The sequence below is a fragment of the Raphanus sativus genome, chromosome 2, assembly GCF_000801105.2.
Source record: "Raphanus sativus cultivar WK10039 chromosome 2, ASM80110v3, whole genome shotgun sequence".
Taxonomy (NCBI): Eukaryota; Viridiplantae; Streptophyta; class Magnoliopsida; order Brassicales; family Brassicaceae; genus Raphanus; species Raphanus sativus.
Genome location: NC_079512.1, coordinates 9,538,591 through 9,564,102, shown reverse-complemented (window position 1 = coordinate 9,564,102; position 25,512 = coordinate 9,538,591). Strand labels below are relative to the sequence as shown.

The 25,512-nt window shown below is 32.3% G+C and overlaps 3 protein-coding genes and 1 long non-coding RNA gene across 9 annotated transcripts; 1 reads left to right on the top strand and 3 right to left on the bottom strand.

Moving 5' to 3' along the window:
* Positions 1–3,038: 3,038 nt before the first annotated feature.
* On the bottom strand, positions 3,039–5,065 carry LOC130499372 (uncharacterized). Of its 2 annotated transcripts, XR_008938241.1 has the most exons (3): positions 4,842–5,065; positions 3,376–4,572; positions 3,039–3,298 (listed from the first exon to the last, which is right to left on the bottom strand). It is a non-coding gene; the product is annotated as an uncharacterized LOC130499372 (long non-coding RNA). The 2 variants fall into 2 exon arrangements; XR_008938240.1 differs by having other exon boundaries at positions 3,376–5,065.
* Positions 5,066–6,894: 1,829 nt separating this feature from the next.
* Positions 6,895–10,644, top strand: LOC108833270 (probable pectinesterase/pectinesterase inhibitor 59). Its single transcript, XM_057000880.1, has 2 exons — positions 6,895–7,840; positions 9,947–10,644. The coding sequence occupies exons 1-2, from the start codon at positions 6,895–6,897 to the stop codon at positions 10,642–10,644; spliced, it is 1,644 nt and encodes a 547-aa protein (XP_056856860.1).
* Positions 10,645–13,364: 2,720 nt separating this feature from the next.
* Positions 13,365–16,388, bottom strand: LOC108839028 (monocopper oxidase-like protein SKS2). The gene is made up of 9 exons (XM_056993402.1): positions 16,120–16,388; positions 15,777–15,886; positions 15,417–15,687; positions 15,196–15,331; positions 14,735–15,101; positions 14,274–14,642; positions 14,101–14,179; positions 13,815–14,014; positions 13,365–13,716 (listed from the first exon to the last, which is right to left on the bottom strand). Exons 1-9 carry the CDS (start codon positions 16,273–16,275, stop codon positions 13,614–13,616), a joined length of 1,791 nt encoding a protein of 596 aa, XP_056849382.1. The 5' UTR covers positions 16,276–16,388; the 3' UTR covers positions 13,365–13,613.
* Positions 16,389–21,788: 5,400 nt separating this feature from the next.
* Positions 21,789–25,360, bottom strand: LOC108823294 (trehalose-phosphate phosphatase A). Of its 5 annotated transcripts, none has more exons than XM_056997532.1 (12): positions 25,203–25,360; positions 23,871–24,247; positions 23,630–23,773; positions 23,465–23,536; positions 23,267–23,392; positions 23,130–23,186; positions 22,924–23,025; positions 22,767–22,844; positions 22,597–22,666; positions 22,439–22,509; positions 22,265–22,360; positions 21,789–22,177 (listed from the first exon to the last, which is right to left on the bottom strand). In XM_056997532.1, exons 2-12 carry the CDS (start codon positions 24,168–24,170, stop codon positions 22,127–22,129), a joined length of 1,167 nt encoding a protein of 388 aa, XP_056853512.1. In that variant the 5' UTR covers positions 24,171–24,247; positions 25,203–25,360; the 3' UTR covers positions 21,789–22,126. The 5 variants fall into 5 exon arrangements, with proteins under 5 accessions (XP_056853512.1, XP_056853519.1, XP_056853514.1 ...); XM_056997539.1 differs by lacking the exon at positions 25,203–25,360 and adding an exon at positions 24,946–25,119; XM_056997534.1 differs by lacking the exon at positions 25,203–25,360 and adding an exon at positions 24,365–24,733.
* Positions 25,361–25,512: the final 152 nt, after the last annotated feature.

Here is a 25,512-nt window from a genome sequence, read left to right as displayed (position 1 = left end):
AATAATATTATAGAGATTTTGACCGATGAAAATAATACATTTTTTGGAAGCGAATCTTTAATTAATCTTTAGGACTTAAATATTTAATATATTTTAGGATTTACTATCAGAACCAAATAATTTTTTTTTATTATTGTCATTTTTTAAATACCCAGAATATCTTTTTATTACGTTGTGACAAAAACGTATTTACAAGAATGTCATTATTATTTTTATAGCACATAAGCAAAAAAACCAACGCCACGTAAAAAATCATTGATGTGTATTAATGAACTCAGCCGTAAAGCGATACAACAATATTGACGACTAAGTTATAGGTGTGTTGCGGTTGAGTATAACAACGCGGCTGATTTTTAAAACATTGGCTGACTTAATAATATAAGTCAGTCGTTAGTGACAACTGATTTACAGAAATCAGGATGATTTATAAGATAACGACTGATTTTCAAACATAAGTTACGGTTGATCTTTACATCGGTGGACTATTTTATTGAAAATCTGGCTGGGTTGTAATTTAGATACATCTGAGTTATGTTTCTCCGACTGAGTTAATGATCATTGGTTAGCTGACTTATGGGAGGATTAACGACTGTGTTACATTTAATCAGCTATAATTGACTAGATTAACAGTAAAATCAGCCTAATTATGGTTGACTTATTAGCGAAAGATTAATTACTAGAATAACATTCATTTGACGGTTGATTTATTTGACAATATGGCTGACTTAATATTTTCCAGTCTTACTACAGCTAATTACCAAAGATTAATTACTAAACTAGTATTTACGTTGCCGCTGATCTACGTTTTATTTGAAGGCTGGTTTATTTAGGTTGGGTTATTTGTTCGTTTGGCAGCTGACTTATTGATTCCAGGTCATCAGGTCCGATTTTCCAGGTCATCAGGTCCTATTTTCCATGTTAACAGTTCTTATTTGCCATGTCACTATCAACGCTACAAAAATTAAATTAGGATTTATGTTACAGACGGCGTGTCTTGTTCTTCATCAATCTTCTTCACTAATGTTATTTTCATTCATCTTTCTGTGAGATCTTTTGGATATGGTAATTATTGTTTCCGGTAACTGGGTTAAGAAAATCATATATATATATATTCAACACCGATAGTAAAGGGTGTAGAGTTCTGCATATAGCTGAGGAAATAACACATGACGAACTCGGAAAGTCGGTACTCAAAGGTTACAGTGAGGATTTATGATGGTTTCAATTTGGAAGAGAAACGCAACGATTAAGACGATTAACACAAGACGAAGATTCACCGACGCTAAGAAGAGATATGGTGAACGTGAATAAATTTTTAAGATTGACTTATATATACTTTACGGCTGAGTTACACATATTTTATGGCTGAATTATACATATGTTATGGATGAGCTATCATTACAATACATGCATACAAATCAAAAGGACCAAGTCGACAAAAAAAAATTTCTAACATGCTCAAGATTCATTATCCAAACTTAAATTGAATTCAGAAACCGAAAGAGAAACTAAAAAGACAAGTCGAGAGATTAGGAATCAAGAAACTAAAAAGACAAAAACATTGACTATTCTAGTAATGGAAGGTGAAAAGGAAAAAGTAGGATGAGAAGATGAAGTAAGCGAAGAAGACGAAGAAGATGATGAATTTTAAAGCGATTTGATATGTTCGACGACTCGGATGGTGCATCATATGAAGATGATAACTTTAGTTAATATGGTGAGTCTCCAACACAAGACGAATATTCACCGACGCTACCTCCTAAGAAGAGATATGGCGAACATGAATTGATTTTTATGACTGAGTTATGTATAGTTTACGGATGAGTTATGCATACTTTACGACAGAGTTATGATTACAATACTCCTGAGTTACAGCTGAGTTATGCATATGTTATGGTTGAGTTACGCATACGTTATGACTGAGTTATGATTTTTAGTACAATTGAGTTATGTTACAATACGATTGAGTTATGCGTACGATAAAAAAGTTTCTAACATGCTCAAGATTCATCATCCAAACTTAAATTAAATCCATAAACCGAAAAAATTAAAATGACGATTCTAGAGATAAGATATCAAAAGACATATCAGTCACATAAAAACATAGATCTAAACAATCGAAAATCTGAGATAGACCTACTGCAGTGGTCGTCGTCTTCTCCTCCAGTGTCTTGTATGGTGGTCCGACATCCTGCTCCCTCCCTCTCATCGAATTCCTTGTGTTGCAGAAGAGGAAAGAGTCAAAGAGATAGAGATGAAGAGGTTAAGTCTTGCAAATTGTAAGAAAAAAAGGTTGAAAAGGTAAGAAAAAGAGAGAATGATTTTTGCACTTTAGATTTCATTTAATCAATTTCCATAAATTGTGATCTTCAAAAACAATTAACCAATGCGAAAAAGTGTTAGGATTGACAAAAAGACAATTTTGAAGCCTTAGAGTAAAATCAATCAATGGTCATGAGTTCAGAGTTGAAGGAATGATTTTGTTCCCGCCTAAAATACGAAAGGTAGTGATAAAATTACATTTGATGGCTGACTTATAGTGATAAAATTACATTTGATGGCTGACTTATAGGAACGTTACGACTAACGTATACCATTCATATACGATTTAGGATTTAAGGTATAAGATTAAGGGTTTATGGTTCTTAAGTGTGTCCACTAGAAAATATAAAAGAGTACACACATTGTAAGTCAAAAAAGTATCTCATGATCAAGTTGGAGTTTCAACTTGAAAATTCAAGAAAGTATACAAATATAAGGTTTTAAGTAGTTGTGAGAGAACATATATCTCAAGATCAAATTATAGTGTCAACTTGGAAATTCAAGAAAGTACACATTCAGTTGATTTATATTCACTTGATATTGATAAGATGAGCTTCATTATAAATTTTATAAGTAATTTAATTTCATTTTCTGATTTTAGGGTATGTTTGAGGTATGACTGAGTTATATAAACGACACAGTTGAGTTATTTAAACGACACAACTGAGTTATATAAACATTTTCTGATTTTAGAGTATGACTGAGGTATGACTGAGTTATATAAACAACATGGCTGAGATATATAAACGATACGGCTGAGTTGTGTAAAACATAGTATAAGTTAAATACAAAGTACACGGCTGAGTTATGTTTCTCACAGAGAAAACACAAAATACAGGTTTGATGCACCACTCCGGTGATGACTCTTCCATGTCTCCAAGCTTCATTGAACTCATCCGCATCATCTTTGTTGAATCCGTCAATTCTCTTCGTCTCCTCCATTCTCTTCTCATTTAAGTTTCTTTATCACTCAGATCTGAAAAAAATAGATTATCCAAATCTGGGTATCAAATCACAAACAATACAAAATCTGAAAGAGAGTGAGAGACATACCTAATCATCTTTTTTTCCTCTCATGTGGCTCTTATCAAATAACCAATACTCATCATAACCACCACCAACAACATCAAAACAAAATCCAAAGTCACACTTTTTTTAAATATGCACACAGTGAAACCAAATCTACCACATGCAGCAACAAAAAATCAAGCTTTTAACAATATAATCACATACCTCTTCGGTACGGGTGAGATTGAGATGGAGATGTTCACTAATCAAATCGAAAATCTTGTTTCTTTCAATGAATACACCTCACAATTACCAACTTGGGTGTTTTTTGGAATGTATTTTCCTTTTTCTCCTCGGAACGCAAATTGCTTATAGTTAGGTTTTCAAGATTGATAGGAAATAAACCAGCCACAATTTCATATATAAATAAGCCGCAACATAAAACTAACTGAGCCACAACATAAATAAAACTCAACCACAAACTCGAAAAATTAAAAGTAAAGGGTCGAAACATACTGGAGAAGAAGATATCGGAGAAGAAGCTTGTAGAGAATACGATTTCGACGAAGATGATATTGGATAATACATGTTCAAGCAGACAATTTTGGACAAATAACGATAAACAACAATATCGCACGGTTAGGGTGAAAGGAAAATCTGGGCTTTTTTCTTTTAACATTGGATGTTTAAATTAAGGAGAACACCGATTGCTTGTCTTTCCCTCTCCCCTCTCTTTTGATTACATTTTCTATGACGTGGATTACATATTTATTGATGTGGATTTGTTAATTAAAATTAATTTCAATAGAAAAGTTAAGCAAGGATCTTTAATTTAATTTACTAGGGGTTAAAGACATTTTAGTAATTTAAATTTTTTTATGACACTCTAGTAATATCACAACTTTTCTATGTTATTCTAGTAAATTTTTCTATTTTTTATTGTCTAACAAATTTTGCACTCCGACCATTTCCGACACTTCTTCTTACAGTTTGCCCATAAGGAAATTTCTAGTCCAGCCTCCCCACATGAACTTCTATAATGTTCAATACGAAACGAGAACCAACTAGCCACTAACAAACAACATTTCACACAATCAAACAGTACAATGAACTAAGTCATTAAAAACACAAAATTATGACTCCAATCAACCTAGAACTCTAGGACCTATGCACGTTCAATGAATCTCTTTCCGGCCCCCATCATGTGCTCCTACGTGATCACCCGCCCGGTATGCTCAACATCTAAATCCCAGATGAGGTTCCAACAATCATATAAAAGAATCAAGGAATTATTCATTCAAACATCCACATCAACACAAGTTAAACCATTAGGGTCCTTTAGCAGAATGATCGTTCTTATGCAATATGATTTACGCATCTAACATCTTAGCATCTAACATCTTAGCATCCTTTATGATCTGAAAACCTAACAGAAATCAGGACTAACCAATCCTAATCTTCATTCAACATGATACAAGAACATGAGAAGAGATCTGAGTTAAACACCTCACCTGAGTAGATCTAAAGATAGATCTGGAGAACAAGGGAACAATCGATCGAGTACGACAACAACACCACACCAACTCAGCCAGCGGCTTGAGCTCACAGTGAGGAGAGAGAGATGCAGCTGGGTAGAGAGAGACGATCGCGAGGAGGGGAGAGAGGAGATATAGACGGGCGCGAGAGGAGATAGAGATATATGGTTTCCGGTCTCTGGAAATTACTGCAGACCTACGCCTTAAGTTCCTGATAAAAAAAAAGAGAAGAAAAAAAACTACTATTTATAAGAAAATCGCATGTAAACCCCAAGTTTAACCCTAACGGATCGCAGTGTTATGGGTTTTTAAAGAATTTTGGGTTTGGGTTTTGTGATATCACATTGTTAGTTATTAATCCACATCTCCTAAAATTTCCTCCTATAATAATTTACTAGAACTTGACCCGCACATCCGTGCGGATGTTTGATTTAATTTATCTTCAACGTGAACTCATTAAACTGTTGGTTTTATATATATATATATATATATATATATATATATATGTTTTGTAATTTACATATAGGATAATATTATTATTTTATATTATAATGTTTAATAATATATTTTTTCATTGTACATAATATTACATTTAAAGTTTTGTAATTTGATGCATTTTGATGTAATTGTACTATTCATATATTAACATGTTGTTTTTTTATTAATTTATTTTAAAACGAAGCAACATACTAAAATTTTTAATTGTTTGCATTAGTTTTCTATGAATTATTATTAATTTTAAGATATTTCGTTTTCTTGAAAATTGAATTTTCAAAATTTTTATATTTGACTAAAATAAATAAAGTAGTACTGAATTTAAAATTTATTTTATATAATATATACTATATATTTTAGTTTGTGTTTTTAATTTCACCACAAAAAAACAACAATCATTGTAATTAATTAATTGAAATTTATTTTAAATACATTGGTAGAATCAATAAATTAAAAGAAACATTAAAGAAAATACTTAATTTATTGTAAATTTAATGGCTAAATATGTAAATAACAAGAAGTATTTAATATGATATCTATGTTTCTAAACAATCTCATTTATTATGCTATACATGTTTTCAAATAGTACCAAAAAATACTTTAGTTTTAATAATATAGATTTACAGTTAATAGTGATAGAAGCGTTCAAGCTAGAGCTGGGCAAAAAATCCGAATCCGAAAAACCGAACCGAACCTAATCCGAAAAAGTAGCACCGAACCCGAACCAAAATTGATTAAATATCCGAACGGGTTCAAAATTTTGGTATTTAAAAAACCGAAACTGATCCGAACCGAAGTATTTTGGGTGCCCAAATATATCCGAAATAGACTTATATACTTAAATATATAAATTATTTTTAGATATAATGTATATTAAAAACATTTAAAATATATAAGATACCTTTAAGTTTTCTAAAATACTCGAAAAATATATGAAAATAGTAAAAAGTAAATGTTTAAAATAGCTAAAGTATACTAAAAACATCAAAAATAGTTAAATATATATTGATTCTCTATCCAAATATTCAAAGAAAACCAATATATGTTAAATTTAGGTATTTTGACATATTTGTTATTAAAATTTATATGTAATATATTATCTTTCTTATAGATTTTGAAAATTTAAAGTATATAATGAATTTTAAAATTTTAAAATAATTTGAATGGGTTATCTGAACCCGAACCGAACCCGCAAAGATCTGAACCGAACCCGAACCAACATTTATAAATACCCGAATGGGACTGAAATTTTTGATCCCGAAAATCCGAAACCGGAATGGACTGAACCGAAACCCGAATGGATACCCGAACGCCCACCCCTAGTTCAAGCAATGGCAAAACAGCCGTACAGCTAAAAAGTTTAGACGCTGAACAATATCTCATTCATGACTTTCAATATAAATTTTGTTTGTTTGTTTTGCTTTAATGCTAATACCACCACAGTATATAATAGAGGTTAGAGTCATGTGTCCACTCTCTAGTCCCTAACAATATACTTCGAAGTTAGAATTCTCACACTGTCAAAAGAAGCATGATGAATATGTTGTTGATGCACAAAATATATCTTTTATCATTTCGTCTAGTATTGTTATTGCTCTGCTTCCATCCTCTCACCACTGTAGCTGCCGACGACAATTTCACCACCGGAGGCATTGACGGGTGGTGCGACCAAACTCCTTACCCTGATCCATGCAAATGCTACTTCAGAAACCACAATGGTTTCCGGCTTCCGACACAGCTATCCGAGTTCCGAATAATGCTGGTGGAAGCAACCATAGATCGGGCTATATCCGCCCGGGACGAGCTGACTCAGTCCAGCCGCAACTGCACAGATTGCCGGAAGCAAGCCGTTTTAGCTGATTGCATTGACCTATATGGAGACACGATTGTGCAGCTAACCCGGACGCTGGAGGGAGTATCTCCAAAAGCCGGTACGAAGAAAAGGTGTACCGACTTTGACGCTCAGACTTGGCTGAGCACCGCACTTACTAATACCGAGACTTGTCGACCCGGCTCTTCCGATTTCAACGTCTCAGATTTCATCACACCAATCGTATCAAACACAAAAATCTCCAACCTTATAAGCAACTGCTTAGCGGTCAACGGAGGCCTCTTACCAACCGGAAGCAATAGCACCACCACTGCTGGTGGGAAGGGTTTTCCAACGTGGGTTTCCGGTAAAGAAAGGAGGCTTCTACAATTAAAATCCGCGCGGGCTGTACCAGCTAATCTCGTAGTGGCCAAAGACGGATCGGGACATGTCACAACGGTGCAAGCGGCTATAGACCTGGCTGGACGGAGAAAGGTGACGTCAGGAAGGTATGTGATATACGTGAAGAGAGGAATATATCAAGAAAACATAAACGTACGTCTCAATAACGATAATGTAATGTTGGTCGGAGATGGAATGAGATCCACCATTATCACCGGTGGTCGTAGTGTCAAAGGTGGTTACACCACTTACAATTCCGCCACTGCCGGTAAATATTTAATTCTCCTGTCTTTATTTATTTAATTAATGTTTAGTTAATGCATGGATTAGATCTAAAACAAGCTTCTATTATGGCACTAATAAAATAATACTCCCTCTGTTTTTTAAAGATAGATGTTTTAGAAAAATAAATTGTTTCACAAAGATGTATTTTTTATGTTTCCTATACAAAAATTGCAAATTTCAATAAAATTGATTGAATTTATTGAAAGACTATTGGTTAAAATACATTGGAATTTGATAATTTCTAAAAATGATGTATAGTTAATGTGTTATCTTAATATGTGTGAAAACACCAAAACATACATCTTTAAAAAACAGAGGGAGTAATATTCGAAAATTTCCGTACAAATTGAGTTTTCGAGTCGATAAGATTATGGCGGGGACGTCAAGTTTAAATCATAGATCGTCATCAATTATTAACCCTGGCTTAAAATACATCTCTATAATATTATTTGATAAGTGAGTTTATTACGTGGCGCATCCATATTAACTCTCACGATGTTCATTATATAGATACCCTTAAAAAATTAAAAATATAGAAAATACCAAAATAGCACAAACCAATTTTTTTGTTACAAAAATAACATCACAAGAAAGAAAATGATTTATAATCCTTGGATTAATTAATTTAATACTTAAGGTTTAGAGTTAAAGAATGAGATTTTAGGAATGTGTTCAAATATTTAAAAATAAAAAAATAAATATTATTTTTTTCAAAACAAAAGGGTACTATTTTAATCATTTTATTTTTTGAGTGCTATTTTATGACAAAAACTTAAAAAATGTTCTTTGAGAGAATTACCCTTAAAAATATTATATATGACTGGCATTGATAATGTATTTCCTTTTTTCATAATAAGATTTTAGTTAATTTTTTAATTTAATTTTCCCTTTTGAAAACACACATAAATAAAACAAGAAAATATTTATAAAATATTAACATATAATATTTTAATAATTTTTTTTTTAATTATTTTAAAAATTTCTTTCTAAAACAATATAAATAAAAAAGGAAAATATATAAGATTTATATATATAAAACGTAGAATCACAAAAATTGTTCATATACTATCACTTTTATTTTATAATTATTAACTGAAAATTAAATAAACAATTCAAATAATGTTAGAATGGAAATTAAACTTAATATTATTTGATCTGAACTGAATATAAGCAAATTGATGGGGAAAAATTATGAGTTTTTTGGTGTAACTATCATATGAATTTCTCAACACTTCAATTTTTTTTTAATTTTATCAAAACAACATATATCAAATTATACACAATCTTACAAAATATATTATTCAATCCAAGCAAAATATAACTAACAATGTTATTCTTATTTTAGTCTAATTTCAATTAAATATTTTGATTTATTTCAAAAAATATACAACCTAATATACCAAAATATGAATTACCAAACTAATCAAAATACGAAGTTTCAAAATATTACAAGTTATGTGTATTAATGCAACTTTGATTTAATATACTTTTTCTATTATTTTTTGAAACAACATATATCAGATATACAAAATTTACAAATATATGTGCAAATATAAGAGGGTGAACTGAAAACTGATTTAAAAAATGGAATGAACTGAAATACTTGAAGTTAAAAAAATAATAATTCAACTTTAACATAATTAAGAAAATAAACAAAAATTGCTGCTTAATTAAAAAGAATAAAATAACTCAATATACCAAAAATATATATTTGATTTAATATGACATATTATATTGAGAACACATATATCTAACTAAGACGGTAACATAATTATATTTAATACAATTTTTTATTTATCATACATATAAATTACAAAATAATCTAATACTTATAAACAAGCAAAAGAAAATATTTAATAGTTTTTATAATTTAATTATTTTATAAATGTTTTCCGTGCATAAGCACGAGAAAATCACCTAATATAAACAAAGTAAAGTTTTTAGGAAAAGAAAAAAGAAATTAAAACGTAACAGGTGCTTTTGCTTTATTTCCCGCGAACTGAGTAAGCACCATTTGAAATTTATACCGTTTGAAAGTTATTACATTTTTTCCAGTATGTAATAATTAGATCAATTGCGTGATATCCAGGTATAGAAGGACTTCACTTCATAGCCAAAGGCCTAACATTCCGGAACACGGCTGGTCCAGACAAAGGCCAGGCCGTGGCACTCCGGTCATCCTCAGACCTCTCAATCTTCTACAAATGCTCAATTGAAGGATACCAAGACACATTAATGGTACATTCCCAACGGCAATTTTACCGTGGCTGCTACATTTATGGAACCATAGATTTCATATTTGGAAACGCAGCCGTTGTTTTCCAAAACTGTCTCATCCTCCCTCGCCGCCCGCTCAAGGGTCAGGCCAATGTAATAACCGCACAAGGTCGTGCTGATCCATTTCAGAACACAGGGATCTCTATACATAACTCAAGAATCCAACCCGCCCCCGATCTAAAACCGGTGATCCGTACTGTTAAGACGTACATGGGGCGGCCTTGGATGAAGTACTCACGCACCGTGGTTCTTAAGACGCATTTAGATAGTTTCGTGAGTCCGTTGGGTTGGTCACCGTGGAATGAAGGTTCGGTTTTCGGTTTAGACACGCTTTTCTATGCTGAATATAAGAATACCGGACCAGCTTCATCCACTACGTGGCGTGTTCGTTGGAAAGGGTTTCATGTGTTGAATACAGATTCTGATGCATCCGCTTTCACTGTTGGAAGATTCATTGCAGGTACAGCATGGCTGCCGCACACAGGCGTACCCTACACTTCCGGGCTCTAAGGCTATCTCTTGTTTTCTTTTTCTATATTTTTTGTGCTTAAAATACAATGATATATTTTTTTACGACTAAGAATATTATTATGCTTATTATGAAAATAAAGTTTGAAGTACTAAAAAAAAAACAAAAAGTTTGAAGTACTATGGATGGAAAAACGGGTACTTGGTGAACGAACAAAAATGTGAATCAAAACTTGTTGGAATTGTATCATTTGATTAAACAAGGAAAATAAAACAAAACCAAAAGAAGAACAAGAAACATAGAGCCTCACATCAACAAAAAAAAAAAACAGAGAGCCAGGGAAAAAAAAGCACCGTCGTCATTCTTCTATCTTCTCCGGCCACGGCCTCGTGCCGTTGGTTACGGGAGAAGGTAGAGTCCTTTTAGTACTTGTTTCAGTCTTCTTTCTTAGGCTAGATGAGTTTAGATCTGGGCAAAAGCTGCAGTTTTTGGACTGAAGTGGAGAGATTCGAATCCAGATTTATTGGAGAGAAGATCCCACATCGAAAATATGAAAGGAACATTAGTAATATATAAGGGACTTGGGCCAGTCTACTAATTGCCAATTGGTTTTAAGTTGGAAGCCCAAGAAACTTAACATGGTATCAGAGCGGTCCGGACAGTGGTCCGATCAACCCATTAGCTGATGGCCCAGAGAAGGCTCAGTTCTTCGAGATAGCTAGAAAGGAGCATTATCTCGGAAGGGTATGATGGATTCTGCGAGATTAATGGTTATACGCACCATTATCTCGAAGGAGGGTATTGGAGAGAAGATCCCACATCGAAAATATGAAAGGGACATTATTAATATATAAGAGACTTGGGTCACTCTACTAATTACCAATTGGTTTTAAGTTGGAAGCCCAAGAAACTTAACAGGACTCCACATACTCGATCTTGTTAGATCTATGAGTTGTTTGGTTAGTTTATGGTTACCGGCTGTAGTGAGCTTTACCGTGTCTAGTATTGCAGGTTTGGTCTTGTTGTGGTGTGGAGACGCATAGATGGCGCGTGGTGAACCCTCGTAGAGTCCGATGGCGAGTCTTAGTTGGATCTAGAGGGAGTCTTTTGATCGGAGATGCGTAGAAGGCGCATGGTGAAACTTTCAGAGTCCAATGGCCAGTTTTTAGTTGGAGCTAGAGGAATAAATGGAGATGAAACACTTAAAAGCGTTTGGTGAGCAGAAGAGAGAAGAAGGCTTCAGTGGAGCAGAAGCTAGAAGAAGGTGAAGCCTACATCAACGGTTGTCCTAAAGCAAACGAGCTGGTGTCGATTCTTCAGGACTGGTTTTGATTCTCATTTAGTGTAGTTAGGAACTTGGTTTATGTTAATTTTGGCTCTGGGGTTGATTATATTACAACCGCCGGCTTGTGTATCATGTCTTAGGTTCTACTTCTTTTGTTTGGAGTTGTAAACTCCATTGCCATGAGTCTGTAATGTTGTGTTCTTCTTAAATTAAAACATCAGATGACAAAAAAAAAGAAGAACAAGAAAAGTGTGAAAGAGACAAGAGCCAACAAAATCAAAGCAGAAGAGAGAAGAAGCGAGAAGAGAAGGCTTCAGTGGAGCAGAAGCTAGAAGAAGGTGAAGCCTACATCAACGGTTGTCCTAAAGCAAACGAGCTGGTGTCGATTCTTCAGGACTGTTTTTGATTCTCATTTAGTGTAGTTAAGAACTTGGTTTATGTTAATTTTGGCTCTGGGGTTGATTATATTACAACCGCCGGCTTGTGTATCATGTCTTAGGTTCTACTTCTTTTGTTTGGAGTTGTAAACTCCATTGCCATGAGTCTGTAATGTTGTGTTCTTCTTAAATTAAAACATCAGATGACAAAAAAAAAGAGAACAAGAAAAGTGTGAAAGAGACAAGAGCCAACAAAATCAAAGGAGAAGTCTAAGGGGGGTGTATTCAACCGAGAGTTTCAGGTGATTTGTATTAAAATGACAAATTCACTGTTATTCAAACATAAATTTTAAAAATTCATTTAAAATCCACTATTATTGAACTTGACATTTCGTAAAGTACTCTGAAATCCACTGTTATTGAAAATATTTTAAATTGTGGAGTTTTAAAGTTTTGCGGTGATTTAAAGGTGTTTGGGTGAAGTTTCTTAGTTAAAAAAATTAAAACTCTACTCTCATTGTTGTAGGTGATATTCTAGAATAGTTTAACAAAAATCACATAAATCTCTGCAACTTATTAAAATCATCTAAAACTCCATTAAAAATCAAATCACATCAAATGTTAAATTGAATACATCCCCCTAAAAGTTTTTGGAGTGTTTAGACTTTTCTTGTAAACTTAGTTTAGGTATAGACAAGTGAGAATGATCATGTAAAAGTCTAAATATGTGTGTGTAGTAGTTAGAGAAAACTACTATAAATATTTGTGCATGTAGTATTGTAAGAATGTACCCAGATCAATAAGAAAAACAGTTAACAATGTAGACATACAAAGTGTGTTCTCTCTTCTCTCTAACCCCATAAACAAAACCTGAGTGAGAGAGTCAAGAGAGTGAGTCTGCTTGTGTTATGGTAAAACACAAGTGAAAACCAAGAGTGAGTGTCTGAATAAAAACACAGAGTGAGTGAATAAAAACAGAGTAAATGTATGAATAAGAGAACATGAGGAAGCTGGTCACAAAGAGAGTGAAGACCAAGCAAAAGTTTAACAAAACTGTATACTCTACTCATACGAACAGGACGAGACTTTTGTCCATCTCTACTTTTATGCATTGCTTAATAATTGTAGAAATAATGTAGAAGACTCAAACTACAATTCTTTAGACATAAACCAAGCCCACGATCTAAAGTTATTTCGGATCATGAGAAGTAATAGACCTGAGTACATAAACAAACAATCAATGAAATCAAAGAAGAAGAAAAAAGAAGCCCAACAATACAATTTCACCAATGAGAGATCAGATTTAACAGGCTAGAACGATGGAAGACACTTGAACAATGGAAGAGACTCAGCACAATACTGAAACCAAGGCGAGTAGAACCATCACCAAGCTGAAAATTAGATTCAACTTTCCATTTAATAATGGTGTTGCAGAGCTATGGGGTTGGTCCCTGCAGGAAATAAACAAAATAAAGAAAAGAAAATTCAGGATACTCAGATCATCATCTAAGGTGATATGAGAGGAAAAGATATGGATCAGTGTGCTTACTTCTGCAAGCTCTTGAGAGCACCACAGTAAAGAGCATTTCCAGGCTGATCCATTTCTGTGCTACCGTTTTCCTCCGGGTTTATGATTCTCATGTATGTTTCTTGGCCAAGATACCATCTGTCAAGATTCTCAACTCTGATGTTCCAAACTCCGACATTATCAAGGGAAATAAGTACAGCAGTCCATGCCCCTGGGTAAACCTGAAAGCAAACATCAAAACAGAAACAAACCATGTAAGTAAGTAAACCTGCTGACAAATTTACCATACAGAGAGACAGATTACAACCTCGACCGTGCTTCTTGATACTGCATCCCAATTGTTATAAGAGCCTTTCTTGTCTTCAGTCCAGTTACCAAAGTCCATCCTGGAATATACCAAATTTTTGAAAAATTCCATGTCAGAGCAATTAAAACTGATAAACAACGTAAAATAAAGAAAGTAAGAATGTTTTTGCTTACGCAACAACGTAAAATGAGTATCCATCAATATGGAAGGTCTGGACTTTGGTGTCATTGTTCTGGAAGATAACTTGAATAAAGCCTTTGTATGTTGCGTTGATGATGGAAGTCTCCAAGCGTGGAGGTCTATTGTTAGTAGGTGTGTTTGGGAAATCCAACTTATAAACTCCTTTCACTTTATGCTTATCCGCAAGCCTCATGGGAGTGTTTGGGTTCAGAAATGAAATCCCATTAAGTGTAGCACGAAATGACCCGTTTATTTTGGTTGGAGGCATACTCCTCAAAATGTATGTCCCTGTGATGTTTATCTGTCCGTAATGATATGATCCCTGCGGATTAGGACGAGCACCACTTGCAGATGTGTTTTGCCTGCACATTAAAAGAGTCTGGTTAGACCAAGGTTGAAGGACGAGCACCATTTAAATAGACATTTGCTTGAAGGGTTTTTGTAGACTACATACTTTATGGCTCTTTGTTGGTTCATTACAGACCAAGGCTTAGAAACATCAGTTGCTGGAACTGGCAGAGGACCAGAAGCCTTTCCTTTGGAATTAGAATAATGGAGAATGCCAACACCTGTGACTCTTTGCCAGGCTGTTTCATTCACAAATCTAGCACTCGCCACAATGTAGTAGTCACTTGAGGCGTTTTGGTCCATAGTGACCAAGAAAGAGTAAGACTGTCCCACATGGATATCGAAATCGGTGAAGTTTGTTTGCAAGTTGTAGTTACCCTCGGTTTCAACTAAGAGCAGTTTGTGGTTCTGAATCCTGAAGTTCAAGCTTGTCGAGGTACCAACGTTGTGAACACGGATCCTGTATGTTTTCCCTGTAGCAAAGAGTGGATAAATAAATCTCAGAGCATAAAAAAAAACTAAAAGAAAGCAAAGTTACAATAATAGAGAACTGTCAAAAATATTAACCTGGATCAACATTAATGGTTTCATATTGGATTCCATCAGGTACACTGTTGTTGTACTTGTAAGGACCTTTCCCATTGATGAGGACTCCATCAGGCATCCCAAGCTCGCTACCAGAGTCAAGTACGCCCCTTAATGCCTACAGAGTTTCACCGATTTAATAAAAAAAACATTGGAACATATATTAATCAAAAAGTGAATAAACACCACACAAGTGCACTTACTGTATAGTTCTGAGTATACCAATCACCAATCATAAAGCTGATTTCTCCATCAGGCTTATTGAACGGGAGAGGAATACGATCCCGGTTGTTGATAATGATCGGTCCAAAACCACCGGAAGCTCTCTGAAAGTTAAGTGAGGGGAAATAGAAAAAACTTCCGATTTGGTCTTTCACTTGAAAGTTGTAAGTGAAGTTCCAGTTGGGAGGGATGGGACAGTTTGTGCCAAGAACACCGTCTTGCCATGAGTCCCCTTGGGTCTGAATACCATTCCTAAATAACAGAATGTTTCAAACAAGACGACACAATGTAAGTAATCACAAGAAGCACTGAATCAGAGAAGAAGAGAAAAGGATGATCACCAGGTGAGTAGAAGAGGCTCATCCAAACGATTGAAAACATTAACATCAACATTGTAGTTTGTGGTAGCATTAATCACCGGTCCTGGAAATGTCCCGTTAACTGCTATAACCTGCGCACAAGGAACAATATCTATCAACACTAGAGCCAATTCTTTACATATTCATCATAAAACTCAATCGACATTCAATGATCGTTGCCTTTTTATCGAATATCAAGATAAAAATAGTGTGATTCTGTAACATAAATCTGATACAATAAATTGAAAACGAAGCATATCATCTTTCCCTATGAGATTACAGTGAAAAAAAGTTGCACTAGAGATAACTAAAACCCCCTATATACCTGTTGAGGAACGCCGAGAGGAGAAGCAGTGATGTAGGAGACTTCAAACACGTAGGAGACTGAAGGATCCTCGGCTAGAGAAAATCCACAGAGAAGAGCCAAGGAAGAAACGAAAAGGAATGTAGTAAACCGCGAGAAGAAATAAGCAGCCGCCATTTCAATGTTGTTGCTTAGGTAAGTAGGATGTGTCGCTTATGCTTCGTTTTGATTTTCTTCCACTACGAAGACAACAACATTACAGAGAATAAAAAGAAGATGAAGAGTGTGTGTACTTTGTTGGTTTTCGAAACTGCTTCTCTCTCAAATGATGATTTTATTCTCTTCTTTATTAACTAAACCATAAACGCGTTTAAATTGATCAAAGAAAAAACGCGTTTAAATTTTACTGGTTAACCGGTACGTATAACTTGTTAATTTTTGATATGTGTCTGTATAGAAGTGATGGGATAACTTACTCAAAACGAATGATTCTCTTTGATTTTGATTTACCTTTTCTTTCTTTCTTTTGATTACATACCATATGTGTTACCATGTTTGTGAATTGTTATTGGTTGAGTAAGCTTTCATTTCTCTGACAGTGTGATTTATTACTTCCTTTGATATATTCGTGTTAGGAAAAATATATGAGATTTTCAAATTTTTTTTTTTGAACAACCTGATTTTCAAAATTATATACTAGATTTTCAACAAGCGCTATATACAAGTCCATATATATTAATAATTAGTATCATTTTATACTAACGTTAAAATAGTAAAGTATAATTGGTTTATATGCATTTTATATGAAGTTTTAATCAAAGTATGTTTTATTATTTTTCCTATTTAGATTTTTATACAATTATACTCTTTAAAGAATCAATGTTTAAATATCTTCTTTTTGTGTATGTAAATGTGTAAGTCTATTTATAAACGTGTTTTTATTGTTTATTAATCTTATTTAAAATAATTATATTGATTGTTCTATTCATATTAATTTATATTTCATTATTATAAATATTTTAATTATAATTTTTATCTATCTTTCTAATTGAATGACATAAAAAATTATTGTATATGCACAATATCTAAATTTACTTTTTATTTACCAAATCTTTACGGTGAAAGAATAATTATTATATATTGTGTGCATATATGTATTTGAATTACTCATATTTAATTCTTTTAAATTCATATCTGATAGTATTATATTTTTTTTTTGCCGCTGAATTGTATTATTAAGCCTTTAAGGCAAATAGTTCTAAACAATGAGAACCAGCAAAACAACATAGAAAAGGGATACACCAGTAGGGATCCAAAATAAACTAACACATCTATTTTGCGTATGGATGACTAAAGATTTTTCATATAAAAGCTTCCTTCTGGAATAGACGAATCTCAAAGGAGATAATCTTCATATTAATCCGAAAGCACCACGCTTCAGAGTGAGTTGAAAACGATTGTCATTCTTTTTTTATTACTCCAGTAGGAGACACCGAGATAAGACAACTCTCTATTTTGCTCTATTATCAGAGTCAAAGAGATTACTGTTCCATAGAACTTCATGCTGCCTTTCGAAGTAACCATAGTTTGCAGCAAGAACTCCATCACTATCGAATGAAGAACCATCAACGATTGAAGCCGGTAAGACCCGTCGCCACCATCCGCAGTAGATCTGTTAATTAACTTTTCTAAACAGTTCAACTGAACCGAAAGTTTTGTCTTTCCAAAATAATTGGAAGAAGCATACAAAAGAACAATAAAAAACCTTGCCAGATTCAAAATAAATTGGCAAAAAAACAGCGACTGAAAACAAAACAAATCCAAGAAAAAGATGCAAAACGAATTAAACAAGCCGATGTCGGAGTTGGAAAAGCCTCCGATCATCGGCTTGAAACTATGAAAAATCTCTCTTTTTCTCTTTTGACGGCTAGGGTTTTGAAGAATTTATGAAATAACGTCATTGATAGTATTATATTTAGAACTATGTTTTAATCATAACAAAGTATTTTGATGAAATTTAAATAACAGTAATATTAGTTTAGATATAAGAAAAAAGGAAATAAATATATACAACTTTGAACTAATGTTCAGTAATATTTTAATTAATAAAATAAACATATAAAAGTAAAAAATATTAGATATATCTTCTATTTGATCTAGTTACAATATTAATTAATGGCCGGATTATGATGTATTATTAGTTCACATCATTCAAAACTTAGATAATATAGTTTCCAATTGATGAATTTATATGAATATTTTCATATCTTTATTTTTCTGTTGTCCATAAGACTATACTCTAATTTCAATATTATATGTACTATTTTTTTGGTTAGCCACTTTTAATTTTTATGTTTCCGTATATTTCAGTAATATTTTGTTCAAGTATCTTTCATTGATAGAACTCGATCATTTTTAATTTTATATGTTATTTTTATTTCTTTGATAATTTTTTAAGCTTAGCTCCTATAACTACCATCCATGAATTACACAAAAGACTTATGAAAATTCACTATGTACTTTGCCTAATTTTTAAAATATTGTAGATTATAAACTATTTAGGGTTGTTTCACAAAACCGTATTTGATTATTCTTGTGAATATTTTGATTATGATTTTATTAAAAAAAAATATGTCGAAATTTACTAAATTTTTTAGTTGTTGATAAGTAAATAACTATGTTAACTCATTTGATTGATAAAAGTCAGTTTGAAAACACATAGATAAACGATTAGAAAACACATGGATAAACTATCTATTTAACAATATATGTCTTACATAGATAAATTATTCTTATCATCATTTATTTCGTATAGAGTTTTGTAACTTGTTGTAAACTAAAATAATTTGGCTAGGTAAAAAAAATCACAATCAACCATTATATATTGAAGAAACTGATATAACATATTATAAATTTAGCTAATTTTATAGACGATATGAATATAAATAAAAATTTAAATACTAAAGTTTAGTTTACCATTTTATTTATTTGATTAGTTTAAGTATTATATTAATTATTACTTTTATTTATATGCTATTTGTATGTTTTGACATACTTTATGACATATTTTTTAATCAAAAGTTTAACTTGAACTTTTGAATAGTTAGAAAATATATATCAAGTAAGTTTATTTGTTTTGCTTGTTGATATTTGTAAGTTTATTTGATACATTTATTTTTAGAAAAGTTAATATTTATGAAAATATTAATATAAAGCTGATTTTAAATATTTTTATTGGTATTTTCAATTATATCTGATTTTTAGTAGCATATAGTCCTTATTGTAAAAAAGCTTATGAGCATGATTAGATTTTTTCTTGTCAAACTCTTATTATGTTAAATTTTAAATAATTACCTACAAATCTTAATCAACTTTAAGATAATTTTTATAATTTTATAATTTATATTTTTATAGTTTTGTATTGATTTTATTTTATTTTATTTTTACATACAAGATTATGTAAAAAATTTATTCTTTTTGAAAAAACTTGATTTCTTTTAAAAATTGTTCTCTTTAGTTAATTTTTTATTTCAGTTATTTATTGAATATATCAAGTTATTTATTTTTAATAAAAAACTTTTCTTTGTTTACCTTATTTGATTTTCCTTTTATTTTGAGATCAATAATTTCTGATATTTAATCTTTGAATATCAAATTATAATGCTGATTTGGTATATTATTACACTGATACTTTTAAAATTCTATGTGAACAATATAAATAATATATATACTTAATTTTGAAATCATATTTTCTTTAAATATTTAAATTATATAATAAACTGATTCCTTTTATTATTTGCATTTTTGTTTACTAAATTTATCATTGATTTCCTTTTTTGAAAGAAATAGCTCAACTTTGAAATCATATGTTCTTTAGATTCATATGCAATGAAAAGTTCTTTAGATTCATATTATTATTTTTATTTGAAATTCTTGTGTTTTAAAGTTATTTTTGTTAATCATTTTTATGTTGATCTTCCAAATATTTAGTTTATATATCAAAATTGATTCCTTTAATCATTTTCCATTTTTATAAATTTAATATTGATTTCCTTTTTATTTTGAAAGAAGCATTTTTGAAAATCTTGAATTTTTTAAATAATAATTAAAATAGAAATTTGGCATATTTTTGGTGCTTAAAATAACATGTGAACATTCTCAATGATTTATTGCATCAAATTATATATATAATGTAGATTTTGTTGAATATTTTAAGTAGCATATAACATAACTTTGAAAATCATCGTGCTTTAGATTTATATAGTTATAATTGTTTGAAATTATTGCTTTTTAAAGTTAATTATTATTTTTTGTTACTTTATGTTTATTTTCGAAACTTTATTGTATACTAAGTTGTATACATGGTGTTTTTACTCATGTAAGTTTAAATTATTTGCTATTTATTTATATTTTATTTTGAAATAAAAGAATCATAATATTAATATTTTAGAGATAGAAAATTAAAAAACGATTTGCCATATTTTTGGTGCCTTAAAATATTATGTGGACATTCTCAATAGTTTATAATATCAAGTTATATATATATGTTATTTGTGAATATTTTCAATATTACATAACCTAAACTTCAAAAATCATGAGTTTAAATTTAGATATATATATAACTATAATTGTTTGAAAGTCTTACATCTTTAAATTAATTATTACTTTTTTATTTTTTTGTTAATTTTTCTAAAAATTATTATACATTAGGTTAACTTATTTATAGTTTTTATATCTTTATAAATTTACCTTATTTGATATTGATTTATATTTTATTTTTAAATAAACAATTTTCGGAATATTAAATTTTTAAAAAATAATAAACTAAAATACTATTTTATATAGTATAGATTTGTTTCTAGATACAGCTAAGTTTTAGGGTTTCCTATATTTTATGAAAACGTTGTCCATATTTATCAATACCTTCATATATTTTAGAAAGATTTTATATTTATTCAGAAAATTTTTCTTAACCTCAAATTCACACTTATATTTAGAAAGAGAATCTTGAGAACGCCAACTAGATAGGAATATGTAGAACAACAGAGCCACAAGATCGGTTAGCAACTAATAATTAGGCTTGGCTTCGTAAACAACCAGGCCGAAGAAGAAAGACATGATGCAAAGTGAGCCACATCCACAAAGGAAAACCGCAGAGAAAGCCAAAGAGACAGAGAGGAGGAGGCAACACCCACGACAAATGAAGCACCAACGACACCAAAAGTGGCTAAGAGTAAGACGGGTGGCAAAAGAAGAGAAACTGATGCAAAGACAAAATGACATGTTAAAGGCCAGCTTCAATTAGAGCCCTATAGACACGTCACAGAGACGGCCGAAGCACCAGAAACCACATAGCCACCAGCAGCACCACGCTTGCGCCTCCGGAAACTACCTCGGAAGTCAAACCTTAGCTTGAGTAAGACAGAGCAACTTCCACCCAAAAATATAAAACTAACCCGACGCCGAAATCAAAAGAGGAAAGAAAAAGAAGAAAAAGAAAACATGCGGTGACGATCCGCTACGGGAACAACCAGAAGAGAGATGAAAGCCGCAAGAGAGAAAGGAGAGAGAGTGAGAGAGAGTTTTGATACTTTTTTTCTTTTTTTTTTACTCATAAGGTTAACACGAATTAGATCAGCGAATTGTACATTAAATACACTGTTTCACATGAATAAAATGATAAAACAGAATGAAACAAATGATTTGAATCAATCCGGAATTCAGTAATATGATAACTGTTGTCCAAAACTGAATGAAGAATTTACAGTTGCAAGAAGAAAATGAGGATGAGAGATTAATCGTAAAAAGGATCTCCGCCATGTTTTAAGCCTTCATATGATCTCTCTCCAACGTCACCTATCTCAAACTGTATTTAAACAACTAAAGAAAGAAAACTAAATCTTTACTTTTGCATCATCTCTCTCTATCCCCGAATCCTCTATACAACAATAATCTTCTAACTTCCATACATATAAATACTTTTCTGGACCTAAATATATAAATATATTATATAGTCAGCCATTTTCTTCTACTCCAATGATCTCTTCCATGTCACTAATGATTTCAGAAACTCCATCACCTGATAGATAATATAAACTAATTATGCAGTAAAATCAAACTCAAAACCTTAGGCTCAAGTATTTAGTTAAGAGCTTTATAAGTTTACCTCGGATGGATCGCGAAGCGAGTAAACGGCATTGCTGTCTTTAGGGACAGCAGAGACTAATACACCATAACCGTGGTTTGGTCCATCTCGTAACACCTAACATTACTTGCACCTTTAAGTCAAAACTATTTCTTTTAATGGAATTTTTTTATAACTAAAAGTAAGAAATAAAACCTTAAATGCATCTTCATCTGTTCGATCATCCCCAACATAGATTGGAAGAACATCATCACAATTGTTTAGGCCTGAAGAATGTTTTCATGTCAATGGCTAAACCAAGTTTCCAGATCAGAAGCAGAGGAGGAAGTATATATCAGTATGTTTTAACATACCGAGAGATTCGAGTAGAAATGTCACAGCTTTCCCTTTGTCCCAGTCAATAACAGGACGGATCTCTAAAACCTTTTATAACCCATAAGATACAAAATCATAAAATATGAAAATATAATTCAAACTTGTTTTGTACTAGAGGTGCAGATGTTGTTTTTTTCTGTTTTTTTACCTTCCGGCCATGTGTTAGACGTAGGTTTGGATATGTTCTAATGACATAATCGACGCGTTGTGCAACCAATGTCCAGTTCTGGAAACAGAAGAGATATATATATAAAGAAAAGTATATACGTTTAAGGGAACTAAATCCGGCTATTGAAGAAACAAACCTTTTCTTCTACATTGCGGTAATGCACAGAGATGCAGAACTTGTTGTCTTCTACTTTTACCCCATCGATGCCTTTTGTACTCTCCACAAGCGAACAAAGCACCTGAGAGCATAAACAATCAAGTATGATGACTGTGGTTATTACTTTTTTTTTTTGTAACTGACTGTGGTTATTACTTAAAAGCTATACATCATTGTGAATGGTACCTTATCAATCATCGGTAGAAACTCGCTAGCAGGCTGGAATAGATTCACATCTTTCCCCTTAAATTTTGCCAAAATCACATTTTAAAAAGAATCTGATGTATAAACCCATCATAATGCAGATAACAAAAATAAAAAACCTGTTCGTTCACTGATACAGTACGGCTGAGATGTTCATGGTTTAAAGATTCTCCTGCAGGACTCATGATGTCCATTCCATGGCTTCCGGCGTAGTAAAGTTCACTCAGTCCAACAAACTCATACACCTGACGCAAACAGTATCTAGTTATTACATTACACTACACAAGAAAACATTCTTGATGAAGTAGAAACATTACCTTATCACGGCTTCTTCCACTAATGATAGCGGTTGGGAAGTACTTGGCAACGTTTTGCACTGCAGCGCGCATCTAAACAGGATGATTGATGATGGCACAGATTTTGAGTATTTTTTTTTCTTAGCATTTAAATTGAAACAAAAGAGAAATTGAAACACAACTTACAGCACTTGACATGTAAGCGCAATCAGGTTCCTCAACTATAGGCGAAAGTGTGCCGTCATAATCAAGAAACAATGCTATTCTTTTCCCTTTTGCAAAACTCATGATTTTCTCAAAAGTAGTAAGAGCTGATGGATACTTGAGCTGCTAAATTAAAGACCAGAAAATAAGATCACAGAACAAGGATGCAGTGTTCAGCAATTATAAAAGACAGTAAAAAGTGAAACCATAAGGTACTACAGACCGTCCATTCGCGATAACTCATGTCAGTAGCATCGCTGCTAATGTTGTCTTTGTTAACTATTGCTGGGGGAGGAGAAGAAGATTTCATTGCATCGAGCCAACCACTAGACTTAACATCATCAAGAATCCCAGTTTTCTTTCTGGGAACAGTTAGAAAAAGATTGTTGTTCTGTGAGAGCGCCGTGGCTGCTGCTGCTGATGATGAGTATGGTAGTCTATTCTGACGAATGGTTAATATTGAGTTGCTTATTGGTGGAGAATCAGTCATTACAGGAGACGAGTGACCAGATTTTATGTCCATAACAAGACCAGACAGTGGATATAAAAGAAGCTCTAGTCGATTTTCAACTCAGTTAAGAATCCTCTTCCTCAAGGACCCTGAAATAATGTAGATACCAAGAAGAAATAGAACCAGTTTAGACTTAGAGAAATTATCCTCTTGAATCCAGAAATTAAATATTTTGAAAGCTAGAACATTGGATACAAAAGTGTTACCATATTGGCCTCAGGCTATTAATCAAAAAATGAGAAACAAACAAAAGATTCCTGTTTTTTGTATTTTGCTGACAGACAGTTGTTATGAAAAGGTTAACCAAGAAAACAGATTCATGAACTTGACTTTGTAACAGAATTTTGCAAGGAGTTAACACCAGAGAGGGAAAGAGAGAGATTTGTAATAGAATTTCTTCTATGATTGCTAGAATTTGGGAATATTTGTCCTAGAATTTCTTGAGTGCTGAGGTACAAAAAAAAAAAAAAAATTCACATCTTTCACCATTTGACCATTATATGAAGCTCAAGGACAGAGCCAAGAAATTCAAAACCTCACACATAACAAGAATCAGACATAATGGTTCTACAAATACACACACACGCTTGGAGAGGAGCTAGTGGTGTGAAATTACATTCCAGAAAGAGGTAAAACACACATTGAAAGAAGACAGATACATAATAATTTTAAAAAATTGAAAAAAGTATGGCCACTAATATACATATTTCATATTTGTATTGTTTCGAAGGAAACATTTACACACTTGCAAGGATGTAGACAATTAAGAAAACATGTTAAGACCCACCATCACTATTGCACGTGAAGCTTTGACAAATCGTTGTCATTCTCAACCCAAATCCACCCACAGAACAAAGTATCCATTCCATAAAACACCCAGAAGAAATTCTTTTTAAAAAAATCAAGTTTTTTAAACTGGGTCAGGCATTTTATCATATACCGAACTTCTCCCTAACTTCATATAAACGATTCCAAGCGCATAACGAAGAACAAAGAGGGAATAAATTGTCAAATGTGTAATCTTTACAAAGTGATAACACGAACCTTTAAGCTAAGCAAATTCCTCAGAAAAATGCTTTGAAACTGAAAGCAGAAACAGCGGTAAGAAGAAAAAATATCTTTTAGAAAGATGGTTTTTTTTTATTTCCTGACGGTTTCTCAGCAATCAAATAGGGGACACAGAAAATAAATGGGGGGGGGGGGAGGACAGAAAAATAATTTTTAAGATTTGCCAAAGAACAAAGAACTGTGAATGGTCTTTTATAAGCTCCCGAGAAAATCGCAGATACTATCCAACAAAAAGTCCAATAGTCCATATTTTAACTTTGTTTGATTTAGCAAATATAAGGGTTTG

Bases quoted from the DNA above. Each gene is read 5' to 3' on its own strand.
- LOC108833270 (XM_057000880.1), top strand. From the start codon at position 6,895: ATGAATATGTTGTTGATGCACAAAATATATCTTTTATCATTTCGTCTA. The intron at 7,841-9,946 runs GTAAATATTTAA...CGTGATATCCAG, and splicing joins TTACAATTCCGCCACTGCCG to GTATAGAAGGACTTCACTTC.
- LOC108839028 (XM_056993402.1), bottom strand. From the start codon at position 16,275: ATGGCGGCTGCTTATTTCTTCTCGCGGTTTACTACATTCCTTTTCGTT. The intron at 15,332-15,416 runs GTAAGTGCACTT...GAAACTCTGTAG, and splicing joins GGTATACTCAGAACTATACA to GCATTAAGGGGCGTACTTGA. The intron at 14,015-14,100 runs GTTGTAATCTGT...GTTTGCTTTCAG, and splicing joins TATCAAGAAGCACGGTCGAG to GTTTACCCAGGGGCATGGAC.
- LOC108823294 (XM_056997532.1), bottom strand. From the start codon at position 24,170: ATGGACATAAAATCTGGTCACTCGTCTCCTGTAATGACTGATTCTCCA. The intron at 22,667-22,766 runs GTAAAAAAACAG...GGGTTATAAAAG, and splicing joins GTCTAACACATGGCCGGAAG to GTTTTAGAGATCCGTCCTGT. The intron at 22,178-22,264 runs GTAAACTTATAA...ATTATCTATCAG, and splicing joins CGCTTCGCGATCCATCCGAG to GTGATGGAGTTTCTGAAATC.